The sequence below is a fragment of the Clytia hemisphaerica genome, unplaced genomic scaffold (genome assembly GCF_902728285.1).
Source record: "Clytia hemisphaerica strain Z4C2 unplaced genomic scaffold, Clytia hemisphaerica genome assembly, whole genome shotgun sequence".
Classification (NCBI taxonomy): Eukaryota; Metazoa; Cnidaria; class Hydrozoa; order Leptothecata; family Clytiidae; genus Clytia; species Clytia hemisphaerica.
The window spans coordinates 73044-94243 of NW_027104055.1; the positions used below are offsets into that span (position 1 = coordinate 73044).

At 34.2% G+C, this 21200-nt stretch overlaps 1 protein-coding gene across 7 annotated transcripts in view; it reads left to right on the forward strand.

The window, feature by feature from the left end:
* The window catches only part of LOC136812157 (potassium voltage-gated channel subfamily A member 1-like), a 35255-nt gene that overhangs the window by 4623 nt on the left and 9432 nt on the right, over positions 1 to 21200 (forward strand). Inside the window, exon 1 of one of the 7 annotated variants that reach the window (XM_067068632.1) lies at positions 2334 to 2424. The exons of 2 other annotated variants lie outside the window; for them this stretch is intronic. In XM_067068632.1, coding sequence (XP_066924733.1) covers positions 2376 to 2424 — 49 coding nt within the window. In that variant the 5' untranslated portion in view covers positions 2334 to 2375. Of the gene's footprint in view, positions 1 to 2333; positions 2425 to 8936; positions 9097 to 10367; positions 10816 to 18632; positions 18783 to 19738; positions 20132 to 21200 lie in introns of those variants that run through there. 4 more of the 7 variants (XM_067068627.1, XM_067068630.1, XM_067068628.1 and 1 more) reach the window with 4 other exon arrangements.

The following is a 21200-nucleotide window of genomic DNA, read 5'->3' on the forward strand; positions in this document are numbered from 1 at the left end:
CAATTTTACCAAAAAATTGGCCTTTTATCACAATTTCCTACCCTTACAGTGTAGTTCAGTGCAGTGTTGTAATTTCCTACCCTTACAGTGCACTAGCTGAACTATGAAAAACCTACCCTTAAGGGCCGAACGTCTGGTAGGTCATTTACCTTGAGTGCCCCCCCCCCGGGATATGATTTCGGCCTGTGCTTTTCACGGTAAAAAACTTAGCGTACTACTCGGCAGTTTATATTCTATGGAATTTAGACTTTCTAGCAGCCGGTCTGGCACACCTGGTAGTGTAACGGTATTCAAACCTTTTTAACGTTTTGAAAAATTCTGCCGGAAACTGTTTTGGTCCACTTGAAAAACATGTTTAACGCGAGACCGTTGTTGTTTTATTATCGAATTCTGGATATTGTTATGATGTTATCTTACGCTTTATTATCTTTGAAAAACAAGCTGTGATCTCAAAAGCATATATATTTTGTGCATAAACCCTCAAGATACAAAACATATAATTGCCTTTCATATTTCAGTATTTCAAAGTTTTGAAAAAGCACTGACATATTGCTTACGGCATTCAAAAGTTTGGTACAGAATCTTGTACCAGTCATCAAGGATAACTTTCATTTTCGGATGAATTAAACCATGATTCGCTATTACAGTATATTTATACGACGATATCTTTTTTGGGGGGTCTACATATGATATCATTAAGTTGTAATCAAACATTAAACATCAATCTTAGGTAGATAATCATAGTAACATAGACAGGGGTGAAGGAACGTTTGCTTAGGAGAGCAATCATCTTTTTATACCACGAATAGGTAAGTGCTTTGTCGTAAAAATCTGCTCTCTTACGCAGATCGTTCTTCACCCATGTCTACATTACTAAACCAGTTGGTCCTTGAAATTCAAAGGATCCCTTAATCACATAGAAAGTACTGGACCAACCATTGACTTCCAAGCCGGAAGGGCTAGACTCGAGATTCCTGGATGGGAAATGAAGCCACTTAATTTCCAATCGAGAACACCCGCGCGTGGTATTTACACAAACGCCGGATAGAAAGTAAAGTCTATCGCTAGATTTCAAAAAATGCAGTCCTCAAAAACAAAGGAACCACTAGATGCAATCCATCGTCATGATTGCGGCGCGCTCTAGGCGCGTTCTGGATGGAAAATGAGTGGCTTCACTTTTTCTTGCCTGAGAGAGGTTAGAGATTCTATTCTAGCCCTTCGGGCTTTAAACTCAATGGGACCAACGGATGATATTCATTTGTTTGCGATATAACGCGAGGTTAATTTGCAAGAATTTTTTTCAAAAAAATACCATAAGGTGTACACGTTTTTTATATAAGAACAAATTATATAAGAACATAAGGCTTCGATGGCCAAAATACTAAGAACAAGTTAAGAACATTTTAAAGTTTCGCGGACTCTAAAACACCCGATTTCTTAGGAAAATGGACAAAGATACTCAAAAACGGTGAAAATAAGAACATGTTAAGAACATTTTTAGGCTTAAAACTCAAAAAGTTAAGAACATCCAAAAGCTTTAAACATTTTGCATGTTCTTATATAAAAAAAATGTGTATAAGAGAAAAAAAATCAATTTTTCCAAAGCTCAGTCCTATCTGACCCAGCGAGCAATCTCTTGTGTGTGACATGTTAAAAAATGTTGTTAAAAAAACTGCAAGAAAAAACACCCCTAAGAAACTCTGCTAGATGTTTATCCGCCCAATTTTGTATCTTGAAAATACAAAACAATGGGATACCTTTTATCTTCCAAAGTTATAAGAAAAACTACACAGCTGTTTTAGTTTTGAACAGTAGGAATACACGTTCATTTTTTAATAAGAACATCCAAAAAGCCTTCGGGTGTTCTTAACTTTTTGAGATTTCAGCCTAAAAATGTTTTTAACATGTTTTTACCTTCGCCATTTTTTGTCGGGTGTTTTAGTCCGCAAAGCCATAAAATGTTCTTAACTTGTTCTTAACATTTTGGCCATCGAAGCCTTATGTTCTTATATAGTTTGTTCTCATAAAAAAACGTGTACTTAAAGTGCAAGAATTTCCTCTCTAAAAAAGAAGAAAAAAAATCAGTTTTGTTATATAAAATAATACTGTATAGTTTTTACAAACCGATCGATTTTTGCTCGAGATAAAAATCTTCAAGGCTCCTTTTAAGTTTTTAAGGTTAAGAGTTGAATTGAAAAGATGCTTGCATCGCAAGACAACTATTTGACAGATAAAACTATCAAGTTTTTGGTCTTTATTTTAAAATAAAATTGTTAAATATGACCACATGAATATCAATGGATGGATTTCGATTAAAAAAGACAATATTAGCAGATTGTTGATTGATTGGTATTTCTAGGGAACTTGTTTAAAACATGGCGGCTCTTTCCATTGGAGGCATGAATAATAATTCATTGAGAAAAGGTATCTTTACTTTCATATCTTTGAGTTTTTTGTGCTATTACACTGAAATGGTTTTAAACTGATCTGACATACACTCTTTTTTTTATAAGAGCATTTTATAAGAACAAACGATCCAGAAAATTAAGAACAATTTAAGAATAATGCTGAATGCTGAGAATGACGTAATTATAAGCTAATCAAGGGTCAAGTTAATAAAAATCAAACCTAAAACATCTCAATTTTGCCCCGCAGAAACAAGAACAGGATAAGAACAATTTTATGCGCTGATAATCCAAAAGAAAATAAGAACAACCGAGCCTCATCAAACATTCACTGGTTCTTATCAAAAAGAGCGTCAAACAATACCGAGTTTATGTATGTGTGTTTTTATGCAACGGAGGCGGTAAGGTTCTAATTTGAGTAGATCCTGACCAGCCCAGCTGAGGACGACGGTAAATCAGCACTTTTACCATCCTCGATTTTGCAGGTCAATACTGCGGGTTATTCAAAATCGCTTCTGTCACTTTACCGTCCTCAAAAGTGAAATGACATAAATTCGCTAATTACTGGAGACATCATTCACTACATTACCGAGTTTATGTATTTGCACTTTTGAGGACGGTAGAGTGACTGAAGCGATTTGGAAAAACTCGCAATTCCGCCCCGCAAACTCGAGGACGGTTAAAGTGCTGATTTACCGTCGTCCTCAGCTGGTCAGGATCTACTCAAATTAGAACCTTACCGTCTCCATCACTGAAAAACACACATATATAAAATCGCTATTAGAGAAGAGGCACAGGAATATGTTTTGTGAATCTTTTTGATAATTTCAATTATTGGCTTACCAACTTCTAAGAGGAGTTTCAATACTGGCGGAGGACTAGGGTGGAAAGCTTTTTTATCGGAGTGGTGGAATTCCTTTAACCCTATTCAAACTAGGCTTTTAGGGGCGGTTCAGAACTAGGGGGGGGGGGGGGGGCTTTTCCTGTACCACCCCTTAACTTTTGATCTAGTGGGTCTTTTTGGATGAAATTTGGCATACAAGATCCTTGTCACATAAGGTAACTTTTGACAAAAATTTTTTTTGATGACGTCACTCATCATGCCCAAAGTGAGCAAAAACCGAAATTTTCCATTGTTCTTATAAATAGCTATTGTATTCTAACAAAGGCTTTAGAAAAAAGTTGCCTGAGTTTAAAATGCTTATTTTATCCTAAATATTCAATAAATTACGGTTTAAACGATATATTTGACATTAAAAATAAATTTGTATTGGAAAAGTGTCAATTTTTGTGACACCTTACTGTCAGAAATGTCATCATGCTCAAGGTGTGAAAATATTTAGGTGTCAAATTTTTTTTTATTTTGAAGCAAAATAAAAGTTAGGAATTTACAGAAAATTTCACGGCAAAAGCTCTATTATTTCAGGAGCTATTACCAATAGTTTGACTTCCGAACAGAAAGAGCCCCCCCCTAGTACGAATAGGGTTAAACGTAATTTCGGAAATGAGACGGAAAATTTGGATGCTTTTGTCGGTAGAAACGAAAATAAGGAAATGTAAAAAAATCACCGGAATTTTGGAATCAGCAAAAAAAGTCCAAATGTCTGGAATTCATTATGCAAACTTTGAATTTCAAAAAGATTTTCGCTTGCGGAATTTTTGTTCTCATTTAGACGGTTTGATAGCAATTGGGCCAAATTGGGGAATGGTGGGTATCTTACCCTCTTCTAACGAGCTGGCTAACTGGTCATCTAAATTTTTTAACTTTCATTTTTGATCTAGTTGACCAAATTTGATAACTGACCCATCAAAGTTTAATTTAACCATTCCTAAATCCAATACACCTTTTCGACCGTAGCCGCCAATTGCCGCGCGGGCATTTTATTGTCCGTTTTATCACACTAAAACCGTCCCAGTCTTTTTTTTGCACTTATAGGCAATTATAGAAAAGGTGTCAAAAAAGGATTGGATCGAGTTTAGGAGGGTAATTATATAATGTGGCACGCGCCTGACCGCGCGACTACGGCCGGAAAGGTGTATAAAATAAGTTTGATTCTTTAAAGAATCTGGGACCTATATAAATTTCATTTTTTGAAAAGGGTAAGTTATTTCTGGCACACCCTTAATAGAAGAAAGGACGATTGATAGGCTACTGGCATCCACTAACGGATTAATGCTCCTTATATATTACTTGCAGCTTTGTAGAGGTCTACGATTCAGAATAGTCGATTAAGTCGATCATTGGGGGGGGAGGGGCGGTACCTAGGCAAACGAATCGTACGGGTATGTGCCGCTACACCTTTTTTTTATAAGAATGGTGTAAATCCATTTCATTATGGATATTCTTAAATTTTTTGGGAAAATCATCCTAAAATATTCTTACAGCATTCTTAGGTTAGGATCCTAATTTAGACTAGATTTAACACTTAGTATGTCTAAGCATAAAATAGCATTTTTGTGAAAGGAGTGAGCCTTACTTGGGGTAATTGACAATTTATTATTGAAAATGCTCTAAAAATGGCATTCTTAGCTTGAGTAGAAAAATTCCATGACGGTGATATTCTTAGCATTTTTCTCAATTCTTTCGCCATTTTCATCATGGACATTCTCATAAAGTGTACCCACCCGTCATCCGGTAACCTAGTCATCCGACCGGAGTCGATAGGGATTACAAAACTTTGATTGCAATTTACTCTCAACATTTTCGTAAACACGAAACTTACCTTCTGTTTCGACAAAGAACACAGGAATCACCTGCAACTTAAGCAGTATTGCAACTATTTCAACGTTTTCATTGTTTCCAAGATGTTTGACTCTCAAGCTGCAAGGGGAGGGGAAGGAAAGAAAATCCTTCTCACTGTAAAATAAGAGTATATGTTTTATGGGTGAAATATAAATAATATTCATAGTGTCTGTGATCCATTTTTCGCGTCTTGAACTTTGTTGGAATGTTGCTATCAATTCATATTGATTTATGTTTGGAAAATACATTCTCGCGGTAGAAGAACATTCGTTTTTTAGCTTTTGCTTTTCTCGTTTTACTGCACATCAATCAGAGAATATTTCTAATGATTTTTAAGAAAGAAAAATATTTTGTTTTATCAAAACTTTTTGGATTGAAAATACCGAGAAAACACGGTTGAATCTTCATGTTTCTATATTTTCGTTTCATATTATCTAGAGCAAATGAAGATATGAGAGTTGTTCAAGAGATAATCTATCCTTCGTAGACTTATAGTCTTATAGTTGGTTTTGGTTTTCAATGTAGTCTAAGTTGACTTTATTTCTCACATTCTTCTCCGTATTAATATATGTTAAAACCACGTTCGTTCTAAATATAAAGATAGGTTACCAAAAAGGAAGAACTTGTTGTTGATTAATTTTAAAGTTTTTAAAGATGTTCAGTTGTCGAGTTCATGTAGTACTGCGATTTGACTAAGAAAAATTAATATAAAATATTGAGGATATTATTTTGTTATCGCTGAGAGAAGAGCATATGAAGTTGATGACGGAACACACAAACTTTATCTTTATCATAAAAAAATAAATAGAAAGAAAAATCGAAAAATAATAATCAGAGGCCTTGAGGAATGAGAGGGAAAGAGAGGAAAAATAATAAGGAGAAAAAAAGAGCATGAACTTAGCTTGCAGGAAAAACCATGAAAGATTTAAAAACATATATAATACTAATCTAATTTACCTCTTGGCGAGAGACAATTGAACTTTCGCTAACATTTCTAGATTGGTCATAATGAAGTCCCATAATCTCACTGGTACTCACTCTTTTTTCCTCCTCTTTTCTTTGTCTCTGTTCCCCTAAGGTTATATATTCTTTCCCATTCTTAGTTTTTCGATTTTTTGCTTTTTAGATAAACATTAAAGACAAAGTGGGATAGCAGATATCATAAATATCTAACTAAGATTAGATAGAGGAATCTTTTATATTGCAAAAGGGATGGTTTTATGGGCCATTAATAATTTTTTTTTGAAATAATGTGATGGTATGGAATATTGAGTTTTCATTTTGTCGATATATAATTATCCAGAGGAATGGAAAAGATAGCTTAATCACTACTTAGCTTCATCCCTGTCTCACAGCCTCGGTGGGGCTTTTTTTCTCAGTGGGGATAAAGATTCCTATTGAAATCCTAATGGGGAGATAAATTCTATTGTTCCAAGGTTAAAAAAATCCAGTGGTGATGGTTTTGGAGTGCAATTTTTTAAACATTGAATTCCGAGTGGAGATGAATTCAAAGTGAATTTTCAAGTGGGGCTGAAATTCCAGGGTATTTTCCCACCGGGGAAGAAATTTTTGCCAAATTTTTCAATGGGGCTGGGTCCCAGCGGGTCTGTGACACAAGGGTGTCTAGCTGGAAGGTGCTAAATTTTATAGACATTGTGAGTTAAAGTTGTTATAATGTTCCATTATCAGAAATTTATTTTTATTCCTTTAGAATACAGTTGACTGTCACTAATTCGATCTTCAAAGGAAACAAAAAAGACCCAAATTACAGAGATCAATATTTTAGTTCGAATCGAATAACAGAAAGAATCGAAAAAAGGAGGTTCGAATTAGAGAGAATTGACTGTATTAGAAAAATAGATATCGGTTGGAATTTTGGTCAAGTCTGTAAGGATCAGTCTGTAATTTCATTGACTTTTATCATTTTTGATTATCAGCATATCATAAAGAGATGAGACACTAAGAGACACCTTATCACACCATGAGGTTTTGTAATATCAAGAATTCATTGATTTTCCTGCAATCTGGTGGCATAATTCAAATTCCCAACTCCCCTTGACCCAGACCATGGTTAGCTTCTTGCTATGTCACAAAACCGCAGCCCATATCAAAATGCTTCCTACGGCACTGACTGAACCGAAAAAAATTGTTAATCGTCCCCTAAATAATTGTGTTCAACAATTATTAGATAATCAGAAAGCAAATTTTTGATGTATTTGTGACTGTTGTAAGGATTAGGGTGAAATCGAATACACACTTTTTTTTTAATAAGAATACGCTTTGTAAGAATATCCATGATGAAAATTGCCCAAAAATTAAGAATATGCTAAGAATATCACCATCGTGGAATTTTGCTACTCAAACTAAGAATGCTATTTTTAGAGCATTTCAGTGCCGTAGCCACAAATTATATTTTAGGGGGGGCTATAAGTTTAGTATCTAAGGAAGCCCCACCATGGTTGGGGCCGACGGGCCAGAAAAAATTTTTGGACTTCATACCCTCCAGATTGGCTAAAACTGCCTCTCCGAAAGTCAATTTTTAGCAAAAGGCAAGTAGAAATCGCGTGCATATTAGTATATTTTCAAATCATAAGACTACCATCTTAAATAGTTAGTGTATTACATTTAAAAAAAGTAAATATACAGACAACGTTGACGAAATTTACACCTTTTTCAAAAAACCACCATAATCTGAAAATCTTTTGGGGGGGGCCAGGCCCCCCGGTGGCTACGGCACTGCATTTTCAATTATAAATTGTCAATTACCCCCAAGTAAGGCTCACTCCTTTCACAAAAATGCCATCTTATGCTGGAGACGTATGTACTAAATGTCAAATCTAGTCTGAAATTAGGACCCTAACCTAAGAATATGCTGTAAGAATATTTTGGGATGATTTTCCCAAAAAAGTTAAGAATATCCATGATGAAATGGATTTACACCATTCTTATAAAGAAAAAGCGTGTATTCGGGCGGAAGGTATAAATTTGAGATTTGGGGGCTACTTTAAAACGAACGCTGACGAACAAATTGGACAAACGGCACGGCATAACGCCATCGAGGTCAGGAAGGATTAGTTGAAATAGTTTCACTAGTATATAAGTGGTTTTTTGGAGGCTGGTTTTAATATGAGCTCAGTCGTGACACATTTTCCGGCCTTTTTTTTAAGTGCTTGGAAGAAAAAATTTTAAGTTCCTAGATGAAGTGATAAAAGTTTAATTGCGTTTCAACATCATACAGTATCTTATGAATTTTATGTTAGTGATTTTAAGTTGAAAGTAGAAATCATTGTTCAATGCTGAAATCAATGACATTTAATTTTGAGAACTGTATTACTTTTAAACGTGACTTTCATTTCAAAGTTGCATACTTTAAATAATTAAAGAGATAATTAGATGGTTTGAGACTTTTAATCTGCAGAATATATATGTGGTCCTCCTGAATAAAACTTCCCAATATCACTAAAATAATTAGCTCTTAAATGGTTCTATACTGTTTCTCGCTAAAAATCTCAAACTTGCAACTCGTCTTTGAAAGATAGTTAGACGAAAAGATTTGGAAACTTTGCTCATGACCATTAAAGAAATCTGAAAAGCAAAATATATCAACCCATCTTGTTATCCTTGTAACATTGACTTACATATAAACAAATAGACAGAACACCCCTGTATCAGTGGCCCGGTCAGATTCGACAGGGGTGTGACAGATATACAAACATTCTCTGATCTTCAACACAACTGAAGTCTTGGAATGCAGAATCAATTTTCTTTGTGATATTATTTTCAGACAAAGAGTAAAATTTTAGGAGTAAAATAACGAGCAAATGATTTGAAAGACATTGTTCAACAAGATGACATTGTTTATTCCAATGGATGGCATTGCCACTGGCAACAAGAGATCTAGCGGCGCTTATTTTGGTTCAACCCGCTCTTTGAGATCACTCTGTGATAGTAAGTCTACATATTTCATTTATATGTCATTGCCATACTCATACTCGCAAGGACTTACTTCTTCGCGGAAAAGAATTGCGAAGTACCGATTGTTACGGTTTTGATACCTCTGTAGTGGAGTGATGTACTTTAGCGTGCGAGCTTCCTCACTTAAAACAACATCACTTTTTCAATCTCAATTTTACTTTTAATAGAATCTTTCGTTTTTCAAAAGAGCAACTGTTTATCGGTTATGTAGTACCAGAAAGTTGGTACTGGCGTGAATTCCTCTAACCGTAACGGTAATATTTTTATAAAAGCAAAAATCGCTTGTTGGAATTCGGGATGGTACAGGCTATGATTTTTTATGCCTCTTTTTTACGACCTTTTATGCCTCATTTATAACAATTTTCTGGGTCTTTTTTTGAGAGAAAGCTTAATCATCAGATTCAAGCATCTAGTTCCTAAATCTGAAACCATGTTTAGACGTTACAGTTCATCCGTTTCGTTTTGGTGTGATTTTTGTTATGGATCGAGAGTGTTCATATTAGTTTCGGAACATTTTGGAGCAAGAAAGCGGAGCAGTTCCGCTCCGATAAAAAAAGTGGAGCGAAACTATTTCGATCTCTTTTGCTGTGTAGTTAATTGGCCCAACAAAAGCTGTGTCATGTTTTTTGACCACTTATTTGCCTCAGTAAAGTTTCCATCGTCATGCTTAAAATAGGGTGATATGTCGTTTTTATAAATTCGGTTAAGGTAAATTAAAGGTTAAACGACTTCTCTCTTTAACCCAGGCTACTTCAAATTTAGGATCAAGTGGGATTTCATATTTTTGAAATGAGTTCAATTTTATCCGCCATTTTAGTTCTTGAATTAAGTTCAACACTTATTAGACTGGAGTCGTTTATAATGCGTGTAATACAGTAGTAAAGGCGTTATAAACGATTATTGTTACGTGATTTAGTTTGTATAAACTAAAAGCTTGTATAGACTAAAATTGCTCCATCCATTACTTTTTGCTTTATTTCTACAATGTCTGAATTAGTCGTCTAGCTTGCTAGACTAAACACTTATGGATGTAAACGCATCGTAGGCTTGCTGAATAAAAGTTAACAAAGTTCAGGAAGTTGCTGCTACATTAACGAATTAAAAAATGTCAAAAGTGAACAAAAATTTTATAAATACAATAGATATTAAGGAACTTGACCTTGAACTGAGTTGTCATAGGTTAAACAAAAATAATAAAACTTTTAAGTGCTTCAATAACATCAAAACACACGAAGATTATGAAAGCTACTGAACTTTAAGTTTGTGGTCGAAATTCGTGTGCATGAAATATGAAGTGTCTCATCCTGGAACTTAATTTGAAAAGATGCTCGTTTTGATGCGGTCAATCGAAAATATAGAAAAAATTTCTTTTTTGAATCTTAACCTCAGTGAAATCTTTATTGGATACTGAGATGTATTTATTGGAAGACAGTGCTGGCTGGAATTTCATATAAGAGTTGACGCTATTTCATATAGTTTCAATTCCAGTACCACAGACATTTTCGTATTTGAAAGAAAAAAGTGTCCACTGTTTTGGTATTTGAGCGAATATTAAAAACTTTTTACCGAATTTATTGGAAACATTTTGAGAATATTTTTCATAAACCGCCACGTTTTTACTCGAAAGAATGAATCCCATTACGTCATCAACAGCATTAATGGCTTCGTACGATTGTTCACGTGATCTTTATGGTATGTGAGTTTATTTCTTTTATAGTTTGTCCGGGAAAAAAAGTACAGAAAATATCGTTTAGCTTACCGTTGCTTGTAAATTCATTAAAGCTTTTGTTTTTAAATAAGAGTGATATCGTTTTCTTACTCATCAAGGTAAATCAGACGTGTGTCATTTAAGGGTCGGTTTTCAAGTTTCAGCTAGTGCACCTGCAAGGGTATGTTTTGACCAGTGCTGCGCTGTAAGGGTATGTTTTACAATACCTGCACTGTAATTACCTTGTTCCTATGAAAATTTTCAAATGAAATGAATTTTTCCTTCGTAAGGAAGGAAATTAAGCAAAATTATTCAATAGCATGCTGCTCGCGCTCATGTACATGGGTATATTTCCCAACTGTATATCTCCCTTTTTTCCAAAAAGAAAAAGATAACGATGCAAGGGTGTACTTTTTGTCGGTTTCTGCACTGTAAGGGTGTCAAATTTCGTAGCTTATCTCTGCACTGTAAGGGTCCGATTTTGAAAGTCGATTTTTGGGCCGAACGTATGGTCGTTTTCAGAACGAGCAACCCCCCCCACCAGGCTCCCGGGATAGTTTTGCAGAAATAATAAAGGATTTTTTCCAGATGCACGACATATAGCTTCTATTGAATTAGGAAACTGGGTAACTTTCAGAAGTTCATTTTTCGAACACCCTGAAATTCGGTCTATTTCCGCTAGAGAATTGCAGTGAAATCTTTGTCTGGGGCAGTGGAATCTTTGTCTGGGCCAGTGGAATCTTATCCCAAACGAAAGTACTGAGCTCAGAAATTTCAAAACGAGGCGAACCTCTTTGTTTAATAATCAAAAGATATTAAATTCTCGAAGCATTTAAAAAGGACACTCCAGACACTCCAATATAAGGCTTCGGTTACCGTGAAAAGCACAGGGTAGGGTAGGCTTAGGCGTTTAAAATGTGAAGAACAATTTAAGAACATTTCAAGACTTTGTGGAATCTAAAACACCTGTTTTCTTAGAAAAATGGAAAGAATACTCAAAAGATTCCGAAAATAAGAACACATTAAGAACATCTTTAGCCTTGAAAGCCGAAAAGTTAAGAACATCTGAAGGCTTCAAAAATTTCGGATGTTCTTATAAAAAACAAAACGTGTAGATGTCATTCTTACGATTACCGATCTACAGTATATTAAATTAAAAATTTTATCATGCAACCTCACGCGAAAGATAATGTCTCCTCAACTACTCACATATAATGGATAGGAAACCTCTACAAAACTAAAACGAGATTCTTATCATTAAATGAATTTTCATGACATAATGGGACGAGATGTAGTTTTTACAAGCTTTTATTTGATTTGGTTGATCGTTAACCAGTAATGAAACAATTTTGTTACTTTTTCTAAAGAACGCGTCATTTCAAATGACCAATTAATAAAGTATCTTAAAAAAACTCCATTTAATCTGGACATAATTCCATCCCTTGTCGGTCCCTGCGAATATCATTCGTCTGATCAGAGTCGTTTACCACTGTCAACAAAACTAGTCTACAACAAGTTTTTTTATAAGAATAACCAAAAATTTTTGATGTTTTTAACTTTTCAATCTTTAGGACTAAACATGTTTTTAACATGTTCTTATTTTCACTATTTTTGAGTAATTTTGTTCATTTCCTAAGAAATCAGGTTTTAGATTCTACAAAGGCTTAAAATGTTCTTAATGTTTTTGGCAATCAAAGCCTTTTGTTCTTATATAGTTTGTTATTATAAAAAACGTGTATTTGATATTTATCGAAAAATTGACACAGCTGATTTAAGGTATGAGAAAAAATTTAAGTTAAATTAGAGGCTTAACCTTTTTACATTCAGGGCCGGCGAATCAATTTTAAAAGTGGAGGGGCCAAATAGTAAGTGTCTAAGGAGGCGCCACCATGGTTGGTGCCGACGGGCCTTTCTTAGCAAAAAAGTGGGGGGGCCATGGCCCCCCCGGCCCCCCCAGTTTCGCCGGCCCTGACATTAGTCTGTTGCAGGAGTATTTATATTAAATTTTTGATGCATTTAGCAGTAGAGTATTGCAACATTTTTGGAGGGAGCACAAAAGGAAGATACTACAGGTAATTTTCGTCCTGAAACCTTTTGAAAAAAGTTCCGATAAGGGGACAGTACATAGCGAGCTCTTGTAAGTAATGTAAAGATTAACCAATTACAGGTATCATTGATGCCGACATGGGAATGCATGCTCTTCATCACATAATATTTTCCAAGTATTTCCTGATTATTATAAGTTAAATTGCTGACGGTTAGCGTGAAAAATTTCTATGCTTTTTCAGTCACAGCTTGTGTTCTTTAAAGAGATCCCAAGATGTGATTAATACTCAGAGTAGAAAAGCACTCGTTCTACTAAACACCCCTGTATCAGTGATTCAGTCAGATTGTCAGATCGATTTTTTGCAATTAAAAATCCATTGCATTGCATTGCCCTGATGAAAATCGAGGTAAAAGTTCTCATCCTAGTGAGATTTTGAGACCTCAAAATCAGACCTGATCAAATTGAGACAGGGGCGCGCTACTAGGTCATAAAAACTGGTTTGTCTAAGAGTTCAAAGTCACTATGGGAGGGTTTGATATAACAAAAATCAGAACTTTGAATCTTATACAGCTAAATTCGCATAGATTGAAAACTGAAATTTCAAATGGATGGATTCTAAAAAATTGATCATGTTGCAGGCGTCAAGGAGGGGGTCCAATGAAAAATTGGACAAATAAATTTATTCAAAATACGACGAGACAAAATCATAAAAATCAATATTTCGAGAAGTAATAAAGTAATAAAGGAAGAGCTTTTCAAAAAAGTGAGTAAAAATATATATCATCTGATAAGGAAATATTAAAAGATGTGTTTGATCTAGGAATTAAAATCTAAATTGACTTTACTTTCGGCAAATTTTAAAATCGTTATTATGTGTTAAAAAATGATTATTTTCCGATTCTCTTTTTGGTGAAAAATTCTTCGAAATTCCAGGTAAGTGGCTTTTTATGAATTTTAATTTATAGAAAAGGGGAATTCTGTACAAAGAGCCTAAAAGAAGTTCAAATTTAAATTCAAATTTGAAAGATGAAACAAATTAGGGCTTTTTGTGGATATCTTCTGCATTTTTGGACAGGATAAAGTTGTTAGATAAAAGAAAGTGAGAAGTGAGAAGTGCTCAAAATACATGACCGAGAGTGTAATTTGTTGTATGACTATAAACAGTTTCTGTCATTAAGATATCATAATACACCTATTGCAACCCTTGGCGCATGTGAGGAGACTGGTAACGAAAATACAAGGAAAATTCTCCCCGAGAACGGCATTAGAAAAACAAGTGTAGAAGAGCAGCTCTTGTGAGAAATGTAAGATACTCTTACATTTAAACGATAAAGTAACGTAAATATCAAAGTTATTCTCGTATGCTAAAAATACTTTACACTCTACCGCAGAGACTCGGAAAAATGCCTCTAGGCGGGAATTTGCTTGGTTTTTTGATTAAGTTCACCGAGAAAAAGTGTCTACTTGTAAATTCATTACCAATCCCCAAAGAAACGGGCTGAGGGTTGATAGGTGTTCAAATAACCGATAAGGATTGGTCGCAAAGAATACACGTTTTTTTAAGAACATTCAAGATTTTTAAAGTCTTCGGATGTTCTTAACTTATTTAGTATTAAACCTTACGAATGTTCTTAACATGTTCTCTATTTTCACCATTTTCTTAAGAAAACGGGTGTTTCAGAGTCGGCAAAACCTTAAAATGTTCTTAACTTGTTCTTAACATTTAGGCCATCGAAGCATGATGTTCTTATATAGTTTGTTCTTATGAAAAAACGTGTAATCTAACTAATGTAGAGTGCTAGACTACAACTTTCAGAAAAAGGGCCTGAGAATAGAGCTATTTGATCCTCACTTTGTCCCCTAAAATCTGTCGTTATAAATTGGGCGGGGTTGTTTATGAAATGGACAGCTTTTGAAGGAAAAATCAAAAACGAATCATGGAAATATTTTTTTGACCTTATTCACTGAAAAATGTAGTTTTTAACCCTTTCCGGACGCATGATTTCACAGCTATATGACGCAAACAAAAATTCGATTTTTGACTGACTTTACGAAAATTGCAATAGAAAGTGATTGATAAAAGAAATCACGATAAGTAATACCTAATTTTTTTCACATGTAATAGGGGTTTTGAAATACCAAAAAAAAATTTTTAAATATGGCTGACACCTGGTCACGTGACCGAAAAATCGGTAGATTTTTTTTCGGAAATGCAAAATTTTTGACTTTGAATAAAGAAATAGAGTAAAAGGCATTTGCTTTACGCCTTGAACTTTGAATATGATTTAGAGAATTGAATTACTGACCGGGTAAAAAAAATTTCATGTCATAAGCTTTCCAAGAATCTGAGTAAAGTGATTTTTTGTCCAAATTTTTGAGCAATTTTTCCCTTACAGATTTAGCCTGAGTAAATTTGCAACAAACATTGAAACTTTATAATTCTTGTTGTAAACAAGATATCGAAAAGCGGTTTTTTGCAGGTTACGGGAAATTTATCTCAAAATCATTATTCAAAACCATGTTATTGTATTTTGGCGCAAAAACTGTTAAAATCTTTTACAAAGCTATGGGCCACCCGGTGGCCCGTGCGTCATATAGGAACACGATTCATGGGCCACCCAGTGGCCCGTGCGTCCGGAAAGGGTTAAGGGACCATTTTACTTGTAAAGGTAAATTATTTATATTTTATAGTTTAGAGGAAATAAAGAAAATTAGGGTCTTTTTGGGCTTTGGCCTAATTTATTCCTCCTTTTAAAAAGTGATAGGTTCAACGAAAGAACTATATAACTGTTTAAATATTTATCCTGGTGAAAAAAATCTTTTTGGTTTAGAATTTTCCTGATGGTTTGTTTTTATTTGTTTTTTGGGGGCAATCAATAAAAGCATTTAGTTATAGTTAATCTCATTAAGGCCTAATCCCTATCTGTTATTTGCACTTTTTGATGATAATAAACTGATTCAGCATAAATTTGTATGAATTGATATAGTTAAATCATTCAAATTCACCTGAGGGGGTCTTCTAAGTTATTCATCCCCTTAAAGTAAGCAAGCCTATATGAACTAACTTCTTTTGTTTCATCTCAAATCAATGAGCAGTGTCTATTATAGTAAACCTGATAGAGAAAATATAGCGTGAAAGTAGATGAAAATGTTAGATAATTTTATTAGTATGGTCTTGCGGTCAATCGGTAAAGTCAGTAAATCTTTTAATGTGGCATAAAATCTAGAAATTTTTAGTCACACATGAGTAAGAATATAAGCGCAAACATTGTAGTTAGCTAGATAACGTCCAGAGAAATTGAGAAATTCAGCCATGAATGTTATGAGAGTTTGAGAAAGCAGTGAACGAAGAGGACCCAAGTTTTAAAGGAAATTATTCAGGTATCAGGTATTATTTATTAAAAAAATTAAAAACTTCCACTCTGCAGGCTCTTTTTAATAACAAGAAAGTTTAAAGCTATCTGTAAGTTTCAGTAACCAAGTGGTAATAAGGATAGAAAGGGTGAAAATTTGGTCAAGTGGACTAAAGTCTGCTCGTTGAAAAGATATTTGTGAGTGTAATATTATCAAGCAAAAAAAAATGAAAAAAGAAAAGAAAATGAAAATGAGAAATGAAGAAGAACAAAATCAACTTCTTATAGAAATGTGGTATAATTACCATTTTTACAGGAGTGATTCTTCAATCTTACATCATCATCACTGTGAAAAAATTTTTCAAAAATATTCATTCAATCAAAAGATATCAATAAAATTTATTGCTGGTTGACTCTAAAGTAGTAAAAAACGACAAAAACAACTTTTTGTCGATCAACCAATTCAAATTCTATCAAAAGTTACAGCCATTTTCGTCTCAGCTGCAAATTATTTTGAGACAGACTTTAGTGTATAATATTTCACTGGGGACGAAATTTTGGCTTATTTTTCCAGTGGGATGGACTTCCACTGGGTCTGCGAGAAAGGGTGTTTCAAAGATTACGCCAAAGGTAGAAAAACAATGGGGTTATCTCACAAGGCCTTATATCGTGACTCTTTTCACAAAACTCTCTTAGCATTCAAATAGGTAAAATAATTTGTCACCTTAATGTTGAATCTTGAGTTCAATTAATAAAGAAAATTGACCCTACCGGACAGACTTTTAAGCTAAACGTGTTGAACGTATAAACATATTTCCCAAGAGGTATTGAAATTCACACGTGATTGAAAATTGATCCAGAAGATATAATATTTTGTCCGACCAATAACAAAGGTGTGATAAGAAAAACTTTTGATCGATAAAAACCCTCATCGGTGATCAATATTTCCTTGTTTTATTTGAAATCGATGATGGGCTACTGTTTGTAAAATTTGAAAAAGAGATCACTTTTTTGAAAACATGAACAAACTTTAAAAAAATAATTTGAGTAAGAAGTAAAAATTTTTTAGGACTTTCAATTGCAAGAGAATATAGGCTAACCACTCAAGAACGAAAATCATCATCAGTGCTGGATCTGAGGGGGAGGGGGGGCTCAAAATTCATGACATGGAGCCTCCATTTCCTTATAGGGAGTATGGGCAAGAGGAAGACTTCTCCTTTATAAATTTTGAACCCCCTTAGATACACCACTGAACATAATAAAAATATATTTTATAACCTGCAAGGCATTTATAAGTTTGTGTTTGACAGATAGATGATAGCTTTTAGCATTCGAAGAAGATATTTGTAGATCTAAATTACTAAGTTAAAAAAAGGTTATCATTAGAAGCAAAATCAAATTTTTAAAATCTATCAAGGCCATAAAAAATGGTATGGTTTTTTTTAAGTTAGTTTAGATTGAGAGGATATCAGAGAATTTAAAGAAAATAATAAATCGTGCAGTGGCTATACGTGCTGTTACACGTTTTTTTTTTATTAGAACACCTCAAATTTGGCTGAGCCTGGATGTGCTTATATTTTTGGCAGTTTTCAGCCTAAAATGTTCTTAAATGCGTTCTTAATTTGTCAGACTACTCTAAATCGACAATATCATGCAAAATAAAGAGCACTTAAAATTGGTAAAATTTGGGCAATATTTGACTCTCGATTTTAGAAAATCCATCCCTAAGTTCGGTTAAAACAGCTTGAAAAGAGGAAAAAATTATAGTTTCTTGTCATTTTTTTCCAAACTGAGGCTGGGCATGCTCTTACGATGTTCTTAATTTTTCGAAGAATTTCAGCCTCAATGTTCTTATAAACTGGGTTCTAATAAAAAATAAAACGTGTATTTGTAAATGTTTTCAGTAAGGAGTATTAAGAGCAGTGAAAATTTAAGGGAGACATGGCGAGTTGATTGGTTGTCTACCCTTCATAATATAATCAAAACTCTACAATCCCATATTTAAGAGATAATTCAAATCTTCATTTCTACAGATAGTTCTTTTTTTGAAAGGTTATATAATGTATAACTTAAAAAAAATTAAAGTTTGTCGGAAAGAGTCCATCTTTGTTTTAAAGTAAAATCTCTCCTAATTCTTGATCATCACTCAATTAGGCGAGGCCAATTTAATTTGTTGTTTTACGGGCCAAGCTACCCAAAAAGAGGGTCGATCGGCGAAAAAATAAAAATAAAAGTAGAATTTTATCTATAAAATCTCCTTAAAAGGCAGCAAAAACTACTGTGTAAAGCAATGAAAATAAAAATGTACTGCCAAAATCAATTTTATTGTTATTTCAATTTTTTGGAATTTCAGGGTCGGTCGGGCCCGTAAAACAACTAATCAAATTGGCTTCGCCTTAGTCAATAAACTAAACAGCAAATATCATCATCATTAGAATTTGAGAATCGCCACAAAATTAATTAAAGATGATGATGAATACATCAGGATTCACGAGTATTCAACATGCAAACAGGCTAGTCTTTTCAAGTGTACTGGCAAGACCTATGCCTAGTAAGTATATTATTTTGTTTATACAACTGCCTCTGTTTCGAACCTCTGTAATTCGAATCTTTCTGCAATTCGAACGAAAACATTGGTCACCTCAGCTGGAAAGTAGCGATAAATTCTTTCTTGACCCCTCCAAGCTGACACACAACGTTGTTTCAACGTTTATTTAACGTCCACAACGTCCAAATAACGTTAGATGAACGTTGAAACAACGTTGTGTGACAGCTGGGCTTGAAGATCGAATTATTGAGAGTCCACTACCTCTGTACCTGGAATAATTTTTCCCGTCTCTTCATAGAGTCTTAAGCTGTGTTGCCTCTCTAATACATAGTATATGAATTTATTTGGAAATGACCATTTTGTCCTTAAATGAACGATAAAGTGGACTTTCTGATGAGTTCTTACTTTGGAGTTGGCTGCACTTGCTAGAACTAGTTTTGAACTGCCATCAGGTCATATACTGTATGCAAACTTCAATGTGACTAAAAAAAGAGAAAAAAAAACATTTAAAGGCTTGTATAATGGTTACAAAATCTTTCTTTTTTAAAAGCTAAGTTTCGCTGTGAGGAGTGACTCCAGGGGTCGATCCAGCTTTAGGTTTACCAGCTCTGTGTCTGCGTCTGTCTGTCTCTGTGTTTTTTAGGTCTCGTTTAAGTAAGTCTGTTCTATGAAACGTCAGGGAGAAAATCTCTGGGAATAATTGTCCTCGAATTTGTTGCGTGAGCATGTATGGTCAAACCTATAATTTCATTTTCTCTTGTTGTTATAATATGACAATTAGTGGGCAATGGAATACAAGAAGCCATCCAAATGCCTCTTGTCTTTTGGAAGTGGTTGCTATAGCAAATAAACTCTCCCATATATTGACATTCAAAATAAAGTCTTCAAAAATGATCTCAATTCTATGTATATGCAGATGGTTGGTTAAACATAAGGATATATGACCCAAAACACATATAGAACATTTAAAGCAAACTTTGCGAGTCGTATCGGAGAAAAAACGAGCTCTCATCGGACGTTTTTGAACGTACTCAGAAAGATTTTTATTGCAAATTATGAGAGTCTGTGTGAAGCAGATGCCATATTGATGGTCCAATGTAGAGAGAAATCTTAATGTTTTTTTATGAATTTTACGGTCAATTTTTTTTTGTGTAGTTGATGTAAAGAAATGGAAAGGAAATTTTATTATGAAGTTTAAATCGCGTATAAAAAGCATTATAAGGGTTTGATTGAAGAAGGATTTCTTTTGCCTGATTTATAACTTTTTTTGGGAGAAGAAGAAAACGAATTTAAGAAGAAAAGTTCAAGAAGGTGGATTTTGTGTAAGATGTTCAAGAGAAAGTGGAGAAGAGGTACTACTAACTAAAAAAAATAATTCTGGGGTCATTGAATTTGTTATTTGTTTTCTAAGATACATATCAATAATGCTTTTATAGATGGTAAGGTCAACAGGCCCGGCGGAAGCGGGGAGACTGGGGAGACTTCAGCCTCTCCACTTTTGAGCAAATGAGATTTTTTTCTCAAATTCTTAGCGAGTTTTATCTCATTTTTTGAGCAGTCAGCCTCCCCACTTTTACGGTTGCTCCACCGGGCTTGAAAGACGTGGTGATTTGCCTGTTAGTTAATATATTGGTTGTATGGTTGGATTTTTTATCTTTATGTTTTCTTTATGTCTTGCAAAAATCAACAACATATTTTCATCTAAATAAGCTTTAGTTTAACGAGCCAGTGATATTCGTTGACAAGTCATTGCATTGATGTTGGACAGTAGTGGTTCATGTAACGTTTATGAGAACATTTACATAGATATGTGGAATTCGTGTGCAACTAACAACGCCTTAAACAATCTCAGACGTCAATGTAATTATTTTAAATTATTATCTCGATGAACTTTCCATAATACACTTTATCTGATGATTTCAATTCATGATATTGTGATAATTGTGTTTGCCACAAATTTTGAATTCAAACAATAAACCTGACCTACCTGACTCATCGAGGTAAAAAAAGGTATCCTGACCAGCGGCACATCCCTGTACCCCTTTTTACCCAAGCACACCCTCCCCGGATGTGATAGAAGTCTGGAAACACCTATTTACCCTTCCCACAAATCTTCCAAAGGAAAGTTCTAAACTTGATCCAATTTTCCCACAAACTTTTTTCCAAAAAGGAAAGAAAGCGTCGAACAAACGGTGTACATTTAACATCTTTTTAACATCCATGACGTTAGATTAACGTTGAAATAACGCTTTGGTTTCTAATAAAGAGTTTACGGGTAGTTGACAGCTAATCAGGATATATAAGAAAGTATCAATTTCGTCTGATTAGGTTACATGATAGTATCAATAGTATCAATTTCCAAATCTTTGGTGGGAGGGTCAAGGTATTAAGTGAAAACTTTTTAAAAAGTATAAATGTCAA